Source organism: Mustela erminea, chromosome 5, assembly GCF_009829155.1.
Source record: "Mustela erminea isolate mMusErm1 chromosome 5, mMusErm1.Pri, whole genome shotgun sequence".
NCBI classification, from domain to species: domain Eukaryota; kingdom Metazoa; phylum Chordata; class Mammalia; order Carnivora; family Mustelidae; genus Mustela; species Mustela erminea.
In genome coordinates this window covers 106,174,803-106,198,245 of record NC_045618.1, presented here as the reverse complement: position 1 = coordinate 106,198,245, position 23,443 = coordinate 106,174,803, and the positions used below count along the sequence as shown (strand labels likewise).

Below are 23,443 nucleotides of genomic sequence, written 5' to 3'. Positions count from 1 at the left end.
ATTTTGTATTCTCACCAGTACAGTGTGAGAGTTTTAGTTCCTCCACATTCTCTCCAACAATTTCCTGGAGGACAATTTGACAATATCTATTGAGATTAAAAATACACATATACTTTGATCCAGTAATTCCACTTCTAGGAACTTAATCCTACAGGTATTCTCACACACGTGTGAAAGGACATATGCGTAAGGCTATTACTTGCAGCATTATTTGCGATAAAAATTAGAATTAATCAAAATGCCCATCATTATGGGGCTAGATAAACTGTAGTACATTCATGTAATAGAATACTATGTAGCTGCAGAAATAATCAGGAAGCATAGATGTTTTTGGAAGGATAACTCTAACCTTAACTTTGGTTTTTTCTGGGAAGGGGAAAGTAAGGCACAGACGTGGGAGATTGTCATGTACTCTTGTGTCCTTTCTCTTTTGAACCATATGGATGTATTAGCCACTCAAAAAACAGAGTTGAAACTTTTTAAATGTCTCTGAAATTAAAACAGTCATTAAAAGCAGAATTTTAGAATTTAAACCTTTCAACTTACAGGTAAGAAAACTTAGAAAGGACAGGTGCTTTGCCATGTTTAAATAGTTAGCTCTTATAAAATTAGTGCTTGTAAGTCTTATTAAGGAGAATCCCAGACCCGTAAGTTCTCCTTGTAGTCATTTAAAATGATGTCTTTGTTAAAAAAGCAACCGTTATTCTCAGGGAGCAGAAGCTTCTTAAGACAGCACTAATGTAATGAAACAAATACTGGACTTAAAAGGCAGAAGAAATGGGCTGGCATCCTAATTCTAATTCTGCTACTTATTATTCCCTTGACCATTTGGAACTGGTTTCCTCATGTGTCAAAAGAGCTGGGGTGCCTCGGTGGCTCAGTCAGGTAAGCGACTACCTTCAGCTTAGGTCATGATCCCAGGTTCCTAGGATCAAGCCCTGCATCAGGTTCCTTGCTCACCAAGAAGCCTGCTTCTCCTCCTCCCTCTGCCTGCTGTTCCCTTGCTTGTGTGCACGCGCCCTCTCTGTCAAATAAATAAATAGAATCTTAAACAAACAAACAAAACAAAAATAGCAATGCTTTTCTCATAGAGTGAGATAATATGCATGGACCGTGACTCACTGATAACAGTACTCCGTTCTATCAGTTATCTTCACCTTACTGTGCAAGAGTTCATTAGCCATTTTTCCTTAATTGTAAAATATGTCAAATACAGTAAAAGACTAATATGATAAATACTCGGGTTATCAAATCTTAGTATTTTGTCGTATTTACTTCACTTTTGCAGGAGGGAATAAATGCCCCTGTATACCCTCCCCTATTCCTTTCCCTGTTCTCCAGAGAAAGCCATTCCTGAATCTGGGTATTCATCATTCACACTCAGGTTTTTTATTTATGCCTACATAAACAAAACCAATGTATTGTTTTGCATCCTTCAATTTTGGGGAGATGTATATATTGTTTAGCAACTTGCTTTTCTCATTCGTTTTTGAGATTTATTCATGTTGATTTAGCTCTAGTCTATCTATTTTAACCTCTCTCTAGTACTGCAGTTAATTAGTTAGCCTTAATTTATTCATCCATTGTTCATGGGCATCTAAGATTTCTGGCCAATGCAAACCATGCTGTAAAGAACAGTCTAGGGCAGATCTCCCTGAGCATATACAGTAGATTTTCTCTAGGATTTATGGAACTATTGGGTCAAAGGGGGTATTCCCCTTCATCTTTACTAGGTGATGTCAAATCCAAATAGACTTATTAATTTATGTGCATGCAGTACATGGGCGTTCCCATTTCTTTGCATACTTTCTAATGCATTAAGGAAATGCAAATTAAAAGCACAATGAAATACCACCATACACCTATTAGAATGGTTCAAAAAAAAGCCCAACTTAACATACCTAGTGCTGACAAGGACGTAGTGCAGCTTCTTTCTTGTGTATCACTGCTAGGAATGCAAAATCGTATGGTATACAATCCAGCAACCTTCCTCCTAGGTGTTAACCCAAGGGAAATGAAATCATAGGTATACACAAAAGCCTTTATGTGTATGGTTACAGTGGCTTTACCCATAATTATTAAATGCCTTAGAACGTTTTTAATTTCAAGGGAGTTAGATTTAGTTTAGGTTTTTGAGAGCAGGTTTGGATAGGGATCCAAGAGAATTTAAGAGAGCAGTTACCACTTGGTGGGGAAAGTGCCCCATCAAAGGAAAACCACAGTGAAGTCTGAGTGCATTCACAACTGTTTTGTCAAAGCTGAGTTATTATAGGGCCAGTCCTGGACTGCATCAAGGAAATGGTTAATTCTGAAAATCACTATGGACTGCCCAGGCACATTCATCCTTAGAAACCAGGAGAAACTTCAGCAGTTTCTTATCCTCCATAAAAGGTTTGGGGACCGGGAAAAGCTTGTCTGGAGGATAATAAATATGTCTTGGAATATAGTGGGAAAGAAACAAGTTGTAGGATTTGCAGGTAAAGTACAGGATGCCTAGTTAAATTTCAACTTCAAAATTGATGATTAATAATTCATAAAGCATAATTTTTATGCAGGACATACTTATAATAGAAAGTTATCTGTGAAATTCAAATTTAGCTGCATGTCCTGCATTTTTATTTGCTAAATCTGGCAACTTAAAGTGGCAAGTCTTGAATCAGACTGTCTTGTTTAATATAACTTAGCTTTGAGAAGAAATCCAGTTACTTGTGCAGAATAATCATTTATTATATTTACATGGAAGTTTTAAGTTTTTCACAACACAACTTTTCAAAATGAATTTTAGGGATACAGATTACAAAATGGAAGATAGCTTCATAATTAAGTTAACTGTAAACTCTAAAATTATAAATACTAGTTTTTAAAAAGATATGAGTCTAATATGAATATATGAAAAGGTTTTTTGTGCTTAAGAAGAAAAACATATGGTTTTGTAATAAAACATAAATAACTAAAAAAAAATTTCTACTGAGCATATATTAGAAATTCTCCATTAGCTCAGACTCCTTCTTAAGAGCCCCTCAATCTTCACTAATGATGAATGTCATCACATACAGTAGTTTTCCTGCAACAGGATAAAAAAATCTGTGTATAACCACATAGAGTAATGGAAGAGGGAGGAAGAAATGAGGAGGGAAAAAACTCAGTTTACAAATACTCTGGGTTGGGGATTAGACAGTTTAACAGGTCTACTTTGCACTTCTCAAATGGTATTTTACCATTATCACCTTGTGAAAAGAACCACAAAGACAATTTATAAATGTCTGACTTGTACATAAGAATCACTGGTAAAAGCCAGAAACAATAGCAATTCAAAAGTAAATTTTCTCAACTTAAACATAGTTTTTGACCATCTTACTGTGTATTATTAGGTGCTGGATCAGGCACTTTGTGGGATACAAGTATGACTAAGTACATAAGGAACTAACATCTAGTAGGGTGGAAAGACACATGCCTAAGTAAACATAATACAAGGTAAGTTGTCATGTAAGATGATAGACTGAAAATGCTATGAGAGCATAACGGAAGGAGGTGGTGGTGGTAAGTCAGCAAAAGCTTCATAGAAAGTCACTCCAGAAATGGCTCTGGACAAGAAGGGATAGAGTGATGGGGTAAACAAGAGGAACAAGAGGCAGAGGTGGGCAGGTGCAGTGTTTGGGTTTAAAGAAGCAAAACTGCTTTGAATGCATGATTTGGAAAGAATTATTTCCAAAATGAATGGCTCTGCATGACCTGGCTCCTGTGTCTCCTACCTCAAGTCAGTTCCTGCCTTGACTCATTCCCTTCCAGCCCCATGCGCCTGGAGTGCTTTCCTCTCCCATCTCTCCTTCCATTTGCGTCGCCAACTCATTATCCTCATGGGGCTCAGTTTTACTGTTGCTTTCTCTGCAAAGCCTTCCTTGACCACCCTTGTCTTCCAAGCTGGGCTCCTATATGTATTTCATGGCACCTGTGTATAACCTACCTCATTAGATTATACATTGCTTAAAGACAGGGACCCTTTCCTGTCTTGTTCACTGTTGTAACTTCTGGGCCTTAGCATAGGGCCTGGCACTTAGCAGATAACCGATAAATTGTTGATGAATGACTTCTGGTAATAGTTTTTTAATGTGTGGTTGAATATATAGCTTTCAGTGCTTTCACAGTGTTAACAGTTATGTCAAATTATAGGGTTTAGAAGAAAGGTAGATTTTAGGACTTAATAAGATACATAAATTAATAGTTTAACCCGTATGGATTTCCATAATTTCAAGCAATTTCATGGAAGACATTGTATGTATATGCTAAGTACAAACATGTTTCTTAGTGAAGGACGGGAAAACTAGAAACACAACAAACAATAAAAGCACACAATGGAATAGTGAAACAGTCTCCATAATCTTTAAGCATTTAACCTTATAGATAGCACCTTCTACTTCAGATGTTAAAGAATGTCTTTACACTTTTACTTTTTTAATCACATGCAAGCACTATCCAAAATTTAGCTAAACTCAAAATATGCCTAATATCTGAATTTAATACTTAGTATGCACTTATTTCATAATCCTCTCCAGCTCCAAAATAAAAGGATTCTAACAGTGTCCACATACCCATTGAATGAATATATAATTTTGTTCTCTGGAGCAAGGCCCCAATACTTCATTACCAGATTTATACTGATTAAAAGGGATAGTATTCAAGTTGATAACTAGTTCTCTCATTTACTGAATTGCTTCTGAAGGAAATCATTAAAATCTCTAACGTATGAATCTGAGGTTGCCTCCTAGTTCCAACTGGATTTGAATGACATGACATTTTTCACTTTTATAATTAAGTGCTAGAAATATTTTATTATAAAGACTGATGAATATATCAAATATGCTCTGTTTTGCAAAGTCTGATTTTCCAACTGTTCAATTACTGGCACTTGGGAAAAAAAACAATCACTTAAATGAAAACTAAAAATATAAAGCCTATGTTTAAAACATGGCCTTTATTAATACTGCCCACTGAGCTCCATTTTTATTTTACATTGAAATACTTCTGCTTTGCAAAGAAAAGACAAAAAAGTGCATTTTACAAGAGTACTTTTTTCTTTTTAATTCTCTGCGAAAATGGAAGGAATCTGAATCACAAGTTCACAATGTGGTAAAATGAAATTAAGAAACAATGATTTCGGTAATGCTATGCCATCACTAGTGTTTGGCTCTGACTTTGTTCTTGTAAATCAGATCCTGATATACAGTCTAGAGCATCTAGGTTATTACTCTACAGCATATTAAACACAGAAAAGGAGGTTTAAAAAAAACCCCTTTCAATGTACAAACATGAATTTAAAAACTGATTTTAAAAAATCACCTTTTTACATAATGTATATGGCAAAAATGCTTTAAATACATGATTTTGGAATTATTTACAAAATGTATCAGTCTGTGGAACAATTCACAGACAAAGCATACATAGTTGCTTTACTTAGTTGTTGCATCTCAACTTTGGGAGATAGAAATTTATTCGGCAGTATAGCAAACATAAAAACTATGACAAAGTATCTTAAGGGCAACCAAAAATTTGATCCTCAAAACAGTTTAAACACTAGGACTGCCAAAGTTTCTAAACGAGGACATACTTTAATGATCCAGATGCCCATTTATAGTTCTATACTGTTTGAAGGAATGAGACAGACTCCCTTCAATACAGGCAAAGCTACTGGATGCAACCTCCTGTAAAAGGGACAGCTGAGAGCTATTGTCATCCAAAGAGTGAATTAACCTAGAATTTTCTTTTTTTCAATTTTATTAATATTTTAAAAAATACATAAAAATACAACATCCAATGTCTGAATAAATATATTTAACAAGTTGCAAGATAATACCTTATTTTACACAAAATTTTCAGCTTTAGAAATCTTGTTAAATAACTTCATTGTTGTTATATATTTCATTTTTGTCTTTTTGTAACAAAATAAAAACTCTGAAATTACATAGAAAAAAGACAAAATATTTTTGTCAAGGGATAAGATAGTCCACTGAAAACTTATTCACAATTCCACTGTAAACATTAATAAACATTAAAATATTTGCATAATTGTGTGCTCAAAAATCCTATAAAAAGTGGAAGACTTATTACAACTGTAGTTTTCAGTCAACTACACTTCCTTTCACAATTTATTTTGTCCCATTTACACCTTTAAACCTGGGCACACTGCTGAACATATACTTTGGCAGTTCTAAATAGCAAGTGCTTCCACAAAAATAAAAAAACAAGTAAAAAAAAAAAAACAACATAAACCCCCTACTCACCAAGTGTTCAAATACATCTCAGTGAAAGTGCAGCAGTCACTACTCAGCTGGATAATATTTTGATGTTTATCATGTGCACTTGCTTGTCTATGATTTCTATAACATTTGAAAGCTTTATTATACAAATTGAATTTGCTAAGTGCCCTTTTTCTATCTTCACGAAAAATGAAAAAAAGTTAAAGAGGAAAAATTATGACAAATATGGCAGGCTGCCTAACCTTCAATTATTAATCAGCTTATTTTTTGCAACAGAAAAAAAGAAAAAAGAGGGAATAGATACAATCCAGCCTGGAAAGGTATACAGGATATACTTAGCAATGTCAAACCAGTTGAGTGCTTTCTGTGGTTGTATTTCAGGATTTTGGGATTTATGTCCATGGCAGCAAACTGCTGGGAAGGCAGAGAAAACGTTCATCACCTGCATTCTACAGCCAGTACATTTTGTGGGGGAGATGAGGATGAGGGGCTCATTCCAGTGTCTGACGAAGCCGATGACATGGAGGCTCCTGCATGAGACACTGTGGAATCAAAATAACTACATCAGACCTCTTAGACTATCACATAAAGATACCCAGCCACTGCAAGTCAGAAGTAAATTTCTTAGCATTCATTTCAATTACAGTCCTCTTAAATGGTGCCAACATTTGGAATAACAAACTGTCAGCAAAAACTGTTTGGGACAAGTGAGTGGAATCACTCTCTGGTCAAATAACTCAGTCCAAAAAAGGCATCTTAAAATGTAAAGATAGAAGAGATAATAAACTCTTAAACCCTAACTTGAAAGACAGCTGGAAGGAACTCACCTTGCCTCAAAACCGAAACAAGGTCAACCAGGGTTAAATTCTCACTGTAGCAAGTTCGTCCTTTGTCTCTGGGCTCTCGGACCATAAGAGAATTCACTCATCCCAGAGAATCTCCTCTAAGCAGATAACCACTGGCTTCCTACCCTCACCCTACCCCAGCAGACCTAATGCACACAGCATCCCATAAGCAACAGCACTTATCCAGGTCAGGTTTCAGAATCCTGATGGTGTCAGGATCAGGATGGAAGTGTGAGTGTGTGATTGGAAAAATGTCCTCACAGGGCACTTGCCTGGCTCAGTCAGGAGGAGGGTGTGTGACTCTTGATATCAGGGTTGTGAGTTCAAGCTCCATAATAAGTGTAGAGATTATGTAAAAAAAAAATAAAATCTTAAAAAAAACAAAAACTAACAACAGGAAAAAAATCCTCATATGACTTTAACATATCCTCATATGTCCTCTCCAGGAGGACATAACACAGATTAAGGATCACTACTCTATGCATCTGGTAATTAGCCTTTTTTGGGGTGTTTTTTTTTTTTTTTCTTTGCAAAGCTCCCATCTCCTGCCAAACTTTGCATACTTGTTCCTATTTAAATTTTTAATTTTTAAGTATGTCTCTCTCAGTGTGTACATGTACTATCAATGTGACATGTAACTCATTACCACGAATTCTAATATTCCAGAAATCACTCAGGATCTCACTTTAATAACTCACTTTGCACTACAAAAAATTAAGAAAAACAAAACAAAACAAAACGGGAAGATTGTAATAAAAGAGTCTTTCTAGTTGTCTGAAACTCTTATCAACTTTAGGAAACTTAAAGCATTTCAGGGTGCTCTGAAGAAATTTCAACTTGCTCATTTGCTCTTCTTCTTAAAAGTTTTAAAAGTTCTGTAAAGACATCTTCTTGCTGGGCGCTTGGGTGGCTCAGTGGATTAAGCTGCTACCTTCGGCTCAGGTCATGATCTCAGGGTCCTTGGATCGAGTCCCGCACCAGGCTCTCTGCTCAGCAGGGAGCCTGTTTCCTCCTCTCCCTCTCTGCCTACCTCTCTGCCTACTTGTGATCTCTCTCTGTCCAAAAAAAAAAAGACTGCTTCTTGCTATTTACAGTTGTTAAAGAAAAGGACAAACATGGAAAGCCTAATCTTCCATTTGCTCTTATTTCTAGGAATTAACACTCCTGGACTTGGACTAGAGTGATTCAAGATCACATATGATACAGGTAATTTTATCAGAAATTAGCTCCCAAACTCTCTGCCACAGGCAGACAACTCTTAATTTAAGCAACCCTATCACATAATTTACATTTTTTTTTTTTTTTTTTTTTTAAGAGACAGAACCTGGATCCCTCACCTCCTATCCATCCTCTTCTTGGAATAGTTGGCTCTCTAGGCAGTGGTCACCCTATCGCTTTCATCACCTATCTTTTCATCCCTTTTCTTTACTGTTTTCCTAAGTGGGATTCCTTGTTTCCTGGATTCTATGTTGTCTTCTTAGCTTTCTAATTTCTAGTTTGGCTTCTAAATTCTAGTGCACTGAGAAACCTGATGCTGTGTTAAGACCCATTTTTTAGGTATACCTTTATATGGTAAACCAAGGGGTTCTGAAATTTCACAGTGCTTTGGGTGTGATTTTTCTCCCCCCATTCTTTATAGATGTTACAGTTGAGTCCTTTCATCTTTTAATTCATATCCTTTGTTTCTGGAAGTTCTTCTTATAATACTTCTCTGATGACAGCTTCCTCCTGTGTTTGTTCAGTACTCTTTTTCTAGAAAGCCTGTGATTCAGAAGTTGGATCTCTTGACCAGATCCTATACTTCTCTTAGTTCTTTTCTCCTATTGTCTTTTTGACCATGTACTGTGATTTTTTTAGCTTTGTTATCTATCTCTCCTATTACATTTTTTTAGATGCCTGCTGTCTTATTTTTAGAGATCCTTCTTGGTCTCTGAATTGTATTAATAGTATAATATTTGGGGGGCGCCTGGGAGGCTCAGTCAGTCGTGTGCCTTCGGCTCAGGTCCTACCTTTATGTAGAAGCTTTCTCATCTGGTCTTGGGGCTCCCATATTTAAGAGAGGGGCATTAAAAGCTAACTGGAAGCTGTGTGTGAGTATGCGGAGCTTTTCAGTGATGGGCAGTGCATATGTAGTGATTGGCAAGGATCTTGCTTTTTGGTTTAGGAACCTCTAAATTTGGTCTCTTTGTTAGTTCCTCTTGGGTTGACCAGCTTCTCCAGAAGAATCCTTCAGTCTCCTCCGAAGAATGAACATAAACTTAGTTGCCAGATTTCAGGAAGCCAAGAGGTAAGAGTTTCCGTTGGAAAAGGGACAGGGGTTTCATCATTCACTACTGCAGACTTTTGCTCAGGCTTATTATTTCTGCTTTTGCACTCTCACCTTCAGCTATGGCTGGTGTCCCTGAGTCTACAGTTACAGTTACTGACTGTCTACACAATCAGTTAATTTTTCTGTTTTCTGCTAGAGCTGCAGAAGGTAGTTTGGATAACAGGATGGGACAAAAGGATGCAATTTCTCCTTCCATTTTCAACCAACCTCCATTTTTAGCCTCACCTATATCCCTGCTTGCAGAGCTGGAGTGATGTGGTATGGACTGGATTGCTCTTTGTTTTGCCCCACTGCAAGGATAAACAAGCTTAGGTTTTAGTAGTCCATCTGCTTTTTATCTTCCAAGAGAGAAACTGTTGACATTTCTAGGTCTGCTGTGGTCCGCTATTCCCATTATCTTGTTTTTGTGGGTACAGGGCTTTTCATTTTTTTTTACTGCTCTTTTAGTGGGGCTTGCAGATGGGGTATATGTGTGTAAATCTATCTATGTGTAATGAGTCAGTCCTACAGAGTTTTACGGTCTAATTCAGACACTACTCTCTCTCCATGATTAATCCAAAGTGATCGCTCCTTTCACCAACTCCCGTACTTGGTGATTTCACTCTTGATGCCCTCATCACACACCCTTTCTGCTAGAAGTTAAGATCTTTGAAATCAAAGTCTGTATCTCATTCATCTCTGTGCTTTTACCGCCTCGAAGAGAAACTGGCACATAGTGTGAACACATTAATGTTGAGCTGAACAATTTCAACTTCTGTTGACTTCCTTCCTTAGGAAATAATTTATGATCGTAAAAAGATCATCTCTTTGAGGATAACCCACATGCCCACTAATTTTGGTGAACCTCATAATAACAAATATAGTAACTAGTAAGAGGTAGCCATGAATATTTGTTGAGCAAAGAGTGAATTTCAGAGGGAGTAACTAACTCTTCTTGGGAACCCACCACATTTAATAAAATCACACATTTTGTAAAATAGTTCACAGTCCTTTTCAATAGTCTCATCCTGATTAATTCAGCTGTTGATGCACTCATTTCAATAATATCACAAAGAAGATAGAACTAGGATCTAAAAACAACAATTAATAAATGTGTACTATATCCAAAGAGTAACTAAGGTAAATCTTCTAAAATGACAGCATATATTTGAAAAACAAGGAAAGAAAAACTCTAATCAAATTACCTTCTCTGTCTTTCTTTTTTAATCTTTTCCTCCTCCTGTCTATGGTTGCAACTTCAGATTTCAAAGACATGTAATATTTTCTGATTTCTTGTAATTTTTCTTGGAGAAAAGAGATTCGCTCTGTACTGTTCATATTATCTAATTCATCTAAAAGGAGAAAAAAGGTTAATTTGGATTTTAAAATAATTATCTGAAGAAAGAAGATGGCAGTTCTATCAAAACTCAACTTCTAAATCATCAAAAGCTTGAGTTTATTAAAACTTTCCATATTAACTAAATAAGGCTCTGTAAGCAGGGATGAAAGTAATTAAATCCATGAATAAGGTTTCTGTATAAATCCCAAATTTTCTATACCAAATATGTATTACTTAATGATGTATTACTTAAATAATCAGATAAACACAAGAAAACATCAATACACAGCAACCCTGATCTGTAATTGTAGTTATTCATCCAAGTAGTTTCTTGGTATCAATGATTTTTTCATTCATTGGTTATTTTCAGTTGTCAATAATAGGGTATTTCAGTTTCACTGATTGTACAAACACACATCTTATTTCGTTACTGGAGATCTTTCTCTAATATTTATCAGATTATTATGAAAAGGCATTGATTTATGTTTAAGATGATAAGTGGTGATTACTGATAAAACAATATTTGGAAACCTACATAAATGGATCTGGTAGCCACTGTTTGTTATTTTGACATTTTAAGGTAAATATCACTTTTACAAAATACATTCAGGTTTTCTAAAGCTTCTTACTGAGTTGAAAGCTCCATTTATATGTTCTAGGGGATGAATTCGGGTGTTTTTCCCTGTGTTTATCCTTTTCTCCATCTTTGATGTGAGGGGAAATTCTTGCAGGAGATCGTGCAAGCTTCTGTGGCTTAGACACACTAAGATGCTTTACTGGTGTACATTTACTTGAATTGTCCAGGACAGGAAGATCTTCACTATCACTACTTTGTCCTAGAAGAAGAAAAAATGGATTCAGAGATATAAATGAAAAAAATATCAATTTTTTTCATTTGCAATTATACTGGGTCTGTATCCTACAGAAATAAGTGTACAAATGTACAAATTTCTTAAAGTAAAGAAATGGAAATCTAAATGCCAACCAATGGGGAAAAGGTTAAAAATTATATACACTTGATTTTTGAACAACGTTGGGGTTAGGGGCACTGACCCCTCATGCACTCAAAAATCTGCATTTACTTCTGACTCCCCAAAAACTTAATTGCTAATAGCCTACTGTTGATCGGAAGCCTGATACTATAAATTGATTAGCACTGAGTGTATAAGTTATATACAACATTATACAGTATATTCTAACAATAAAGTAAGCTACAGAAAGAAAATGTTAGAAAACCATAAGGAACAGGAAATACATTAACAGAACTCTAAAAAATCTGTGTAAGTGTATCTGCACAATTTAAACCCCTGTTGTTCAAAGGCCAAGTATACTACTGAGTACTTCAAAGTTAAAAAGAATGAGCTAAAGTTTATAAGAACAAAAATGGCAAAATATCCAATATATAGTTAAATAAAAAAGCAAAGTTATAATATTTACAGTATTGTCCCATTTATGTTTAAAACAAGACATAAAGCTACCCAAACTGCATAAATGAAAAAGCACAAAAAATACTTGATGTATACACTTCCTTTAACATACATATAATAAAATGTGATCAGATAACCATTTGCAACTCTGTCCCTCCTCACCAGATTTGTACTTAGATATGCTTTTGCTTTTCACTTCTTAACAAATTAGAATTCTCTCAGTTTTACTTTTTTTTCCCCCCAATCTCTCATACCCAACTTCCTCCCTACTCTCAAACGCCAACCTTGCCTTCTATTGAAAAAGCAAAGTTGAATGTTACGTACTCAATTTCCCAGCCTCTCCTCTACCTGCATCTGTCTTTATTAACTTTTGGGGAGGCTCAGAAAGAGGAGAATGCTTTTGAAGACTAATCTCTTCAGCTGTACTCTTAAAACCATCCACTCACAGCTCCTCTAAAATAGCCCAACATCAACTATCCCTCTTCTTTTATCTTCAGCTTCTTTTCCCAGTCTACCAACATGCTTACATCCTTCCGGCCCTGAGAGAGGGAGGGAACAGAAGGAGAACTTCCCCTTTTAGCTGGCACCTCTTTCCTTCTCTTTAAAGTTGAATTTCTTGAAAGAAATTCTTTGTTATCCTGATTTCCACATCTTCTAATCATATTCCCATGCTCTTGTTAGGGTCCCAACATTTATAATTCACCAAATTCATTGAATGTATTTTAATCATATTGCATATCCTATAGAATTCAAAACTTCTTTCTCATTCAAACCCACTAGCGTTTAGTGACCTGCATTTGTCTCTTATCAATGCCCATATAAAGACAGCCCACTGAATTATATTTTTGCTTCTTTTTCTTTTCATTTTACAACTCTCCCATGGCAATTTCATCATCTTGCAATCCTTCACATAACCATCTTCTAAAAACAGACTCTTCTAAGCTCTAGACCCCTACTTCCCTAATACTGGGTACCCCTAATTCAACATTCTCTAAATTACTTTTCCAACAACCTGCTGCTTCTCCTGTATTCCATACGGTCATCAGCAGGTCCCTCATATGTAACTAATAATAACTGAGTCCCAGTGATTCCATCTCTTAAATTCATTTCTTCTTGACAAATAAGAAGTCCCAAAAGTAAAACTGATGATCTCTTTTCTTTTTAATCTTTTAAACATTTTAGACAATCCTTAAACTTACAAAAAACTTGTAAGATCAGTTACCAAAAAATGTTTTTCTGACCCTTTTGAAGGTTAAGTTACTCGGCCATACTTGAGTAACTTCAGTGCTTCTTTCTTACAAATAAGAACATTCTTCTCGTATTAGTTATCTGCAAACTGGCCCCAAACTTAACAGTTTAAAACTACAAATGGTTATCTCTGGGATATCTGGATATCCCAGATATCTCACAATATCTGGGATCTGGGAGAAGCCTGGCTGTGTAGTCTGGCTCAGAGAATCCTGCAATGTTGCAGTCAAGCCTTTAGCTGAAGCTGTGGTCTCTGAAGACTTCACGGCAGCTGAAGACTATGTTTCCAAGATGTTTCACTCATGTGGCTTTTGGCTCCTTGCTTGCTGTTGGCAGGATGTGCTCAGTTCACCATGTGGACCTCCCCATAGACTACTGTGTCCTCAGGACTTGGCAACTAACTTCCCTCAGACCAAGTGATCCAAGGGAGAACAAGGAGGAATCTGCGGTGCCTTTTATGACCTAGTCTCTGAAGTCATATTCTACCACTTCATTTAGCCCACACTCAAGGGAATTAAGCTTTGTCTCTTGAAGGGGAGAATATCAACAGATTTGTAGGTACATTTTTAGAACCACCACACACTTAGAGAACCATAATACAACAATCAAAATCAGGAAATGAACACAAAGGTATTATCACCTAATTCTCAGATCCTATTCAAGCTTCTCTACTTGACCCAATCATGTCTTTTGTAGCAATGGGGTCCGGGCGAGAATCATATGCTGCTTTTAACTGTCATGTCTCATAAGCCTCCTTTAACTCTGCAACAGTTCCTCTTTCCTTGACTTTCATGACCTTTGCAACTTCTTAAATTACAGATCAGTTATTTTATAGAAGACCCTTCAGTTGGAATTTATTGGTGGTTCCTGATGATTATATTCAGGTTATGCCTCTTTGACAAGAGTGTCACAATGTGCTCCTGTGTTTCTGTTGCATCCTGTCAGGTAGTACGTGATTCCCATTAGTCCCATTACTGGTGATGTTCACTTTGATCGTCTAACAAACCTATCTGCCAGGCGCTATGACGTTATTAAGTTGCCCTGTCTAATTCCTGCTGACTCTCCATTCTCATTTCCCATCACTCCTCCTCTGAACTCTGTATCTGTATTGTCCAGCCACTAGCCACATGTGGCTCTAAGAACTTCAAATACGGTTCAAAAGTTTTCCTTTGAAATAATCTTTTATCTTATATAAACGATATGCTCCCTCCATAGGAAATGCATCTACTGTAACCTAGAATTTTCTTTTCAGCCTTGTATGAAGGCATGTTTTGGAGATAAGACTTTGTCAAAATCAACCATGTTTATTTCTGCTATATTCCACAACTTAGTTTTATTCCACACAGAAGTCTTTCTCATGTATGCTATTCATACTGATTTACTTTCTTGTTTGTTTCTGTAAGAATCTTAATATCTTCTTGTTTTTCATGATACTATTTAGAAATCAGCTTTTCTAGATTCAAGTAAACCATTCCATTCAAAAGACCTTTCCTATTATTCAAGATTCTCAAATATGTTCATCAATATTAAACCACTTTACATAAGAAATACAAATGAAATGAACATAAAAAAAGAATCAGCTATCCCAGCTCCAAATAAAACTGGCAAGCCCCTTCAGATTAAAAACCAGTGGAAAAACTGCTATTTCCAGAACATAATAAACCAAACATTTAAAAAAAAATTTTTTTTTTAATTAAGTAAATTCCACCCCCAACATGGGGCTTGAACTCACAACTCTGAGATTAAGAGTCACATACTCTACCAAGTAAGCCAGCCAGATGCCCTGAAACCAAATTTATTTTTAAATTGACACAAATGATCGAACCAACAAAATGCTGAAAATATTAACACTGTGCTAAAGCCAGCATTGGAAAGCACCAACCTGTTCCATTCTTTTCACTTTTGGCTACAGCACTTGTTCGCTTTGGGGTACGCTTTTGCTTTTTTGCCAATAATCCGCTATTTCCATCACTTGGCCTTTTCTGACCTGAAATTAGGGGGAAGAGACAATTGAAAAAAAAAATATATATATATATATATATATTTTTTGGATACCATTAGTTTATTATAAAAGAGACATGGAAATTATTTACATGATTAAAGATTCCACAACTCAGTGGAATGAGCAGCTTCCCATGATGCCATTTCAATAATGATTTATTAAGTCTACGTGCTTTCTGAGAATGTCACCATCTCCAAATAAAAAATAATCCTTGTCATCTAGAATGACTTTGTGCCTCCATATTCTGGGAGAAGAATTTATCTCCAACTTTCACACTAACTGGATGAATCTCTCTACCCTTTCCTTTAGAGCCCGATCCAACAACTATTACTATTGCTTGCAATACTTCTCTATCAGAATTTTCTCGAAGCATAATGCCTCCTTTGGTTACAGTTTCAGCTACAACTCAGAGAGGGGAAGAAACTTTCTAAACACCTGTTCTGCCATGATTCCCACTACCCCAGTTCGTACTCCACTCTGGAGCCACGGCCAGGCAAGAGCAGCTGTAATTATTCATTTGTCTACTCCAAATAAATTTCTATATATACTTTTTTTTCTTTTTTTTTTTTTTAAAGGCAGGGGAAAGGAGAAGGGGAGGTAGAAAGGAAAGCACAAATAAGAGGGAGGGAGGGAGGGAGGGAACTTTACTGCTCAAGAGCTCCTAAAACTCTTAACTTACTAATTTGGGGGCTGATCATACAGGCTGATATTCTCCCTAGAAAGTCCTTACCCTTCTCTCTGTTTTCTCTTTCTTGAACAATTATACTACAGGTACCAGAGGCAACACTGGCTTCAAACCCATTCGCTGATTCCCTCTCGCAGAGACCTTCTTGGGATTCTTCAGCAATGCTATCAACTTCAATGGTTATGTCACTCTCACTTTTTATACTGCGAGACTCATCTTGACTGAGAGTAAGTGGTGAAGCTACTGAAAAGTTATGCTGTACTACAGGAGGAAGGGCAGGTGGGATAGAAACAAGAGAGTTAGACTCAGAGCTTTCAACTACTGCATCTTCAATACTGGTCTTATCCTTCTCATCCAAATCATCCAGATCGACTTCATGGCAAACCAAAGTCTCAGGCCCGATCAGAGGCATTGCATCCTCTTCTTCTTTCCGTGGAGTATTTACAGTTTCTTCAGCGGGATTGTCAAATTTTTCACTAGTCAATTCTTGAATGCGTTGGTTTGACTCTGCAATTAATGATGGCATTCCTTCATTTTCTATTTCAAAATGTTGCTCAAAATTTAAGTTTTTCATTCCCTCAGATGCAACACAATCACTGGTCTTTTCTTGACATAAGCTGTTGGTCATTTCCATTCCATTCTCAATTCGTATTTTTTTCTCTGGTGATGACTGTCCCAGTATTTTCCGTTTCAACTTTTTTTCTTTTGCACATTGGTCAGTTTCATCTTCGGTAGTAGAAGAGAAGTTTTTACTGTCTAATGAAGAAAATTCTAGACTCTGAGTTTCTATATGAGGTTCACTTCCCGCTTCATCCTGGCTAAATGATGAAATCTTTATAATTTCTAAAGAAAGGTCTTTTGTCTTGCTTCGTCTTCCCTTTCCCTTAGGAGATTTTTCAGCCTCTTTCTTAACTTCTTCTATGTGTTCCACTTTACTTCCAAAAATCTGTACTATTTGTTCATTCTCTCCAACTTCTAACTTCAGTGTTTCTAAAGGCTGCATTTGTATCCTTTCATTGTCTTTTAATATATGTGCAGCAATCTTTGGATTTTCTTCATCTACTTTATCATCATTTAAATTTTCATTTTTTTCTAGTTCTTTACCATCAGGAGAAAGATCTTCATTCATCAAATTCTTTTCTAAAAGGTCTTCTGTTTCACTATCCGATGAGCAAGAGTCTGCAAAAGGAAATTTTATATTACAAGGGTTTCTATCTTAATTACCAATGTAACTTTAGAATAAAAATTCTACTACCCAAACAAAACTCTTAATCATGTATCTCTGAGTACATCCCTGTAAAAATTTCTGGTCATACATTTATTTGTGCCTTAAATGCGGGTACTTCAAATTAAACTCCATGTAAAATATACAACACATTGAAAATATTACCATCTCAATTTTATAAAAGAACTATTTTGCATTTTTCACTAGTATCACGTTTAGGCTATGTTAATCCTTAGAATAATCAAAGGACCAGGGCACCTGAGTGGCGTAGTTGGTTGAGCATGCCACTCTTGGTTTTGGCTCAGATCATCATCTGGGGGTCATGAGACTGAGCCCCACATCGGGCTCAACACTCAGCAGGGATTCTGCTTAGGATTCTCTCTCTCCCTCTGCCCCTCACCCCTGTACTGACTCTCTAAAATAAATAAATAAATGTTAAATTAAAAAAAAAAAGAACAAGAAAAATCAAAGGACTAGTACTGAAATTATATTAAGTTAATACATTAAGTGGTTTGATTTGAGGTCTAATAGGTACTGATTAATAAATGTGATGGGCATTTTGTGTCCCTAGAAAGAATTATTTAACATAATTCTGAAAAGAGGAGATGTACAAAATGAGCCATTTGAATTCCCCAAAATTTAAATGTTCTTCTGATTAAAAGACATAAAAGTATGGGCAAGCAAACTTTTTTTTTTAAGATTTTATTTATTTATTAGAGAGAAAGAGATAGAAAGCACAGTGGGGGAGCAGCAGGCAGAGGAAGAAATAGGCTCCCTGCTGAGCAGAGAGCCCAACACAGGGCTGGATCCCAGGACCCTGGGATCATGACCTGAGCCAAAGGCAGACACTTAACTAACTGAGCCACCCAGGTGCCCCTAGTCAAGCTACCTTCTTGCAAAAAAAATCATTCTCATTAACTTAAAGAATTTTTTAAAATAATAAGGGCTGTAAGGAGCTATAAAATGTATTTATTTTATAGTAAATTATTTTTAAAAATAATAAATTAGGCCGTAAGAAACTATAAAACATAAAAATTCTGCTCACATGGTGATCATATTGTAAACAAGTTCAAAAAGGCAAACCTAAATGTATTTTTTTAAGTGAAAAGGTATAAGGTTTTGTGATTTTATCATATTCAAAATTTAGAATCCATCTGTTCTCATCTTAAAAAAAGAAGTTTCATCTAGGAGTTGAGCAAGACTAAGACTACTATGTATATAGTTTTGTAGTTTTTACACTGCACAAGAGCATGCTATCAAAGGACACCTTACACTTTGGGGGTATCTAGCATTTGTGTATTATGACAACTTCGTAGCAGATGGCAGTAAGGAGGTATGAGCATACCCTTCTCTATTTTACACACAAACACTATATGGACAAATGGCAATCTCGTAGTTCAGAATACCTTTTTTCTGGAAGGGAGGGAAAATTTCATATAAGACCACTATTTAACATTTTAATTTACATGGGAAAGCACACAAAGGAAGAAAAGTGGGGGTAAAGTTAAAAACAAAATAGAATATATTCACCTATACTCATCATAAAATGCCTATATTGCATTAGTTTGTGCTTTTTGAAAACTTTGGTCTCAGCTTTGTTGAAATATCCTAGGTGAACAGCACGAGTTACGAGAAACACTGGTGCGCGTCTGAAAGACAGTGCAGCAGAGAGTAGGATGCATGACTTGTCAACCCATCATCTTTTAAAACAGAATATTCTGGGGCACTTGGGTGGCTTAGTCGTTAAGTGTCTTCCTTCGACTCGGGTCATGATCCCAGAGCCCTGGGATCAAGCCCCGTGTCGGGCTCCCTGCTCAGCAGGAAGTCTGCTTCTCCCTCTCCCTCTCCCACTCCCCCTCCTTGTATTCCTTCTCTGTCTCTGTCAAATAAATAAATAAAATCTTAAAAAATAAAATAAAATTAGAATATTCCTACAATACTGTAGGAAAATTATTCCCAAATTAAAATAAAACCACTAAATTTTAAATAAACATGATATACTAAAATAAAGATTTTCTTCAAGTCAAATTTTTTTTTTTTTTAAATTTTCTTTATTTATCTGACAGAGATCACAAGTAGGCAGAGAGGCAGGCAGAGAGAGAGGAGGAAGCAGGCTCCCTGCAGCGCAGAGAGCCCGATGTGGGGCTCGATCCCAGGACCCTGGGATCATGACCTGAGCCGAAGGCAGAGGCTTAACCCACTGAGCCACCCAGGTGCCCCTCAAGTCAAATTTTTTAGTGTAAATTATATGAGATTAAAAACTTAGATGATCTTCTATGAATCTCACACACAAGTGAAGTTTTATTGTTTATATTATTGATTTTTTTTAAATCAACGATCCTCAAAATCGAGCACCTTCCATTCCATTTGACAGAGGTGAGCTGTCTGGCATATTGCTGCGAGCACTTCTGGTACCTGATTTTCCTTCACTGTTTGGAGTCTTAGATAAACCATACGGCATGTTCGATGAAAGTGTAGATTTTAAAGGAGGTCGTCCTCGTTTTGACTTCTGCCTCTCCTCATCCCTCTTTTCATCCTTTTCGCTGTCCTCTTTATTCTGGGTAACAACAACAAAATGTATGAAAAGGGCCAGTGCCTTAGAAAAAATAAACATTCTATTTCTCCAAGGAGGACCATAACTCAGAAAGGTTACATATTTTATATATCAACTCTTAATTTGTGCTTATAGAAACATTAAAAGCAAGTTGTTTTCTAACACAGTTTGTAATTTATATGAATATGATAGTCTACAGTTTGCAACACTGCAATTACATTTTTGAAAGCCAGAGTCCGTGCATAAGAGAGATGCACAACCACTCAGCACCTTCCCCGCCTCATTTCTTACTACTCCCTGAGCACCAGAAAGATATCCACATTAAACAGACAAAACACTAGGTGACTCTCTACAGGAAAGGCTGAAAATCGAGGGTGTGGTTGTGAGTACAACTAGCCAGTAGGTATGTGTTTTAAAATCTCGTATTAGCTTTCAAGACAGTGACTTAAAAAAATCCTAAAATCTGGCAGCCCTGAGTCTGCATCCCACAGGAGACTGGTGAATTCCACCCTCCCTTGGTGAGGAAAGTGTCCTCTTTTTTGTCACTATCAACCCTGCTTTACCCGTTTTTTCCTGTATAGCCCCTACAGACATTTGAGTTTGAAGCCTATACCCTAAGGGATCCCTGGTTTTTATCTTTCCTGAAACAGTGTGATAATGTATTTACATTTTTGTTCTTTTAGGTTCTTAGAAGAGAGAAAATCACAACTACCTTAAAAGAATCAAGAGGATTATCATAATGAGAAAACAAGATTTATAAAAAACAGTACAATATAAATAATACCTACATTTATCATAAAGGATATAACTCTATATACATACTTTCGCTTTTTTCTTCTGTTTTTTCTTTGGTCCACCTTTATCCAAAGGCCAGATTATCCTGTCAGCCTTCACCCATTCATCATACCTTAAAACAAAGAAAAAAATTAAAACTTTACAATACCTTATTTGAATGTATGCACCAAATAATACATCAGTGAGAAAACTAGAGAGTCTGGTTCTAGTGTTGGCAGAAACGTGGAGAGCACAGGGGCTGGCTTGCTTGTAACGTGTGCCAACTTGTGCTGGGTGCTTTGTTGACTTGCCACCAACTGTTGAAGGCAAGAGAATGTCTTAGGGTAAACAAGGTCAGAGGAAGAGCTAGGTGGGCAAACTCTACACAGACTCACAACTGAACTGCTCTTCTTTTCCACAACTGTATTTTTGTTTCCCACAGATCTAAGCTTAATGCAATACGCGTGTGCTATACTGCCACTCACTCTATTGACTGAATAATGCAAAGAGAAATCAGGTGAATTCCCATTTGTAATATGATCAGTTCCAGGTTTATTTGTAAAATCCTTGTCAACTCTCGTTTCCTCTCAGAACTCTATAGCCTCCAGTATTTCTAGGGAAATTTTATTCTGAACTATGTCACCTCTAAAATTCTGGAAAAAAAATTTTTTAAAGATTTTATTTATTTATTTATTTGAGAGAGAGAGAGAGCATGAAGGGGGGAGGTCGGAGGGAGAAGCAGACTTCCTGCTGAGCAGGGAGCCCAACTCAGGACTCAGTCTTGGGATTATGACCTGAGGCAAAGGTAGTCGCCCAACCAACTAAGCACCCAGCTGCCCTAAAACTCTGAAAATTTTTAGAGATATTTCATTTCCTTTATCCAAGTTTATCTGTTTAGCTCAAACTGAAAACTCATTTCCCCTATACCTTTTTCCAAAATATTAACATCACTTTTAAACTTCAACATGGTCCAAATTACTAATCAGGGGAAAATTAAACTTTGCAGAACTAAATACCAGTTCTTCCATTATGTAAACATATAGGTATTCATAGAGCTCGATCAATATCTAAAATCTGAACATTTAAGCAAAAAAATATTACAGGCAGTTCTTGTTTTGAACTGTACTGTATTAATGAAAAACATCCTCATGCTTTCTAACGCAGGTACCATGGTGCTGTGCAAAGTAAGGACATAGTTCCAATATCCACATTTTGGTAGACTCAGGACCATGAATATTCTACGGTTTGAATACTCTCTCTTCCTGGACTAACCCAATTATTTTCATTTTTCCAGGTATTCTTACCTCATTTAGAAATATTCACTCATTTGGACATTTACTGAGGGCCTACCAGCATCCCAGGCACTGTATGAGGAAATATGTAAAGAATAATAGAGAAGAGGAGGAAGGTCCTTCCTCTCTGCAACTTGCAGTATGGTGTGAAAGACAGACAGTAAAACCAAATATAGTCTGGTAAACGCAGTAAGAGGGCTATTTATGTGTCTGGTCCAGGGCTAACGAGGGAGTAAATGCCCAATTCCAAAATTCCACAGGACATATCAAACAAGCAAGAAGCACAGATCTAATCTAGAGTACATTGGGGCCGGGCCATACTGGCCTGATCACCACAGTATGTCATGTAGGTACTCCAGCATGAATAGTGCCAACCAAGGGTGATCCCAGAATTTCTCAACTACAGACCAGAACTTGCCTCACAGCTGCACATGCTACTGTGTTGCAGAAATCCAATGGATTCTCTAAGAACTACAGTGATTCTGTTTCAATAAGCAGACCAGAATGATACTAGCTTTTAAGAGTACAGAAGGACAATGAAGAACCACAGACCGTGTGAGTAGCTAGTTGAGAAGATAACCAACTAGGGAGAATATAAGCAGATAATAAAATGACTGTTGAGAAAAGTCATATAGTAAAACATTAAAAAGATAAGTGCAAGGATGATAGGTAGGGGACATTCTAGAAAGCAGAACAGAAGACAGACTCACATAGAGGGTAAGTAAGAGTAGATGGCAAGGAACTGAACAGAAGCGGAGGAAAAATTAAGGTTATCCTGTGCTACAACTGCAAAGGCAGTGACTCAGGGCTGACAAAATGCCCCCTCCCCCCCCCCACCACCATTCAACAATACATGCATACAAAAGAACAATCTCAGAGGTGGACTAAAGAGTTTGCATAGAATTGCTGAATCATGTTGTGTGCCCGAAACTAGTATGTCATATGTCATTGTACATCAACTATAAACATTCAAGAGTAAACATTTTTTTTAAAGATTTTATTTAGTTATTTGACAGATAGAGATCACAAGTAGGCAGAGAGGCAGGCAGAGAGAGAGAGGAGGAAGCAGGCTCCCTACTGAGCAGAGAGCCCGATGCGGGGCTCGATCCCAGGACCCTGGGACCATGACCTGAGCTGAAGGCAGAGGCTTTAACCCACTGAGCCACCCAGGTGCCCCAACATTTTTTTTTTTTAAGATTTTATTTATTTATTTGTCAGAGAGAGCGAGAGAACACAAGCAGGCAGAGAGGCAGGCAGAGGCAGAGAAAGAAGCAGGCTCCCCGCTGAGCAAGGAGCCTGACGTGGGACCTGATCGCAGGACTCTGGGATCATAACTTGAGCCGAAGGCAGCATCTTAACCAACTGAGCCACCCAGGCGTCCCCATTTTTTTTTTTTTTTTTTTTAATTACAAAAGTTTCTGGGCATCTGGATGGCTCAGCCTGCTCAATGTCTGACTCTTGATTTTGGCTCAGGTCATGATCTCACGGTT

At 36.9% G+C, this 23,443-nt stretch overlaps 1 protein-coding gene, 1 long non-coding RNA gene and 1 pseudogene across 9 annotated transcripts in view; 1 reads left to right on the top strand and 2 right to left on the bottom strand.

Annotated features, from left to right (window-relative positions):
• LOC116591449 overlaps positions 1-20,711 on the top strand; it is a 28,397-nt gene extending 7,686 nt beyond the window's left edge. The window contains exons 2-4 of the long non-coding RNA XR_004286010.1: positions 8,252-8,305; positions 16,195-16,335; positions 20,571-20,711. This is a non-coding gene — a long non-coding RNA (uncharacterized LOC116591449). The remainder of the gene's footprint in view (positions 1-8,251; positions 8,306-16,194; positions 16,336-20,570) is intronic.
• ARID4A (AT-rich interaction domain 4A) overlaps positions 4,089-23,443 on the bottom strand; it is a 65,224-nt gene continuing 45,869 nt past the window's right edge. For 6 of the 8 annotated variants that reach the window (XM_032344332.1, XM_032344335.1, XM_032344336.1 and 3 more), the window contains exons 18-24: positions 20,710-20,794; positions 19,689-19,890; positions 16,154-17,287; positions 15,304-15,408; positions 11,376-11,582; positions 10,613-10,759; positions 4,089-6,796 (exon numbers count right to left, since the gene is read on the bottom strand). In XM_032344332.1, coding sequence (XP_032200223.1) covers positions 6,693-6,796; positions 10,613-10,759; positions 11,376-11,582; positions 15,304-15,408; positions 16,154-17,287; positions 19,689-19,890; positions 20,710-20,794 — 1,984 coding nt within the window. In that variant the 3' untranslated portion in view covers positions 4,089-6,692. The remainder of the gene's footprint in view (positions 6,797-10,612; positions 10,760-11,375; positions 11,583-15,303; positions 15,409-16,153; positions 17,288-19,688; positions 19,891-20,709; positions 20,795-23,443) is intronic. The other 2 variants (XM_032344338.1, XM_032344339.1) reach the window with 1 other exon arrangement.
• On the bottom strand, positions 15,415-16,147 carry LOC116591445 (annotated as a pseudogene).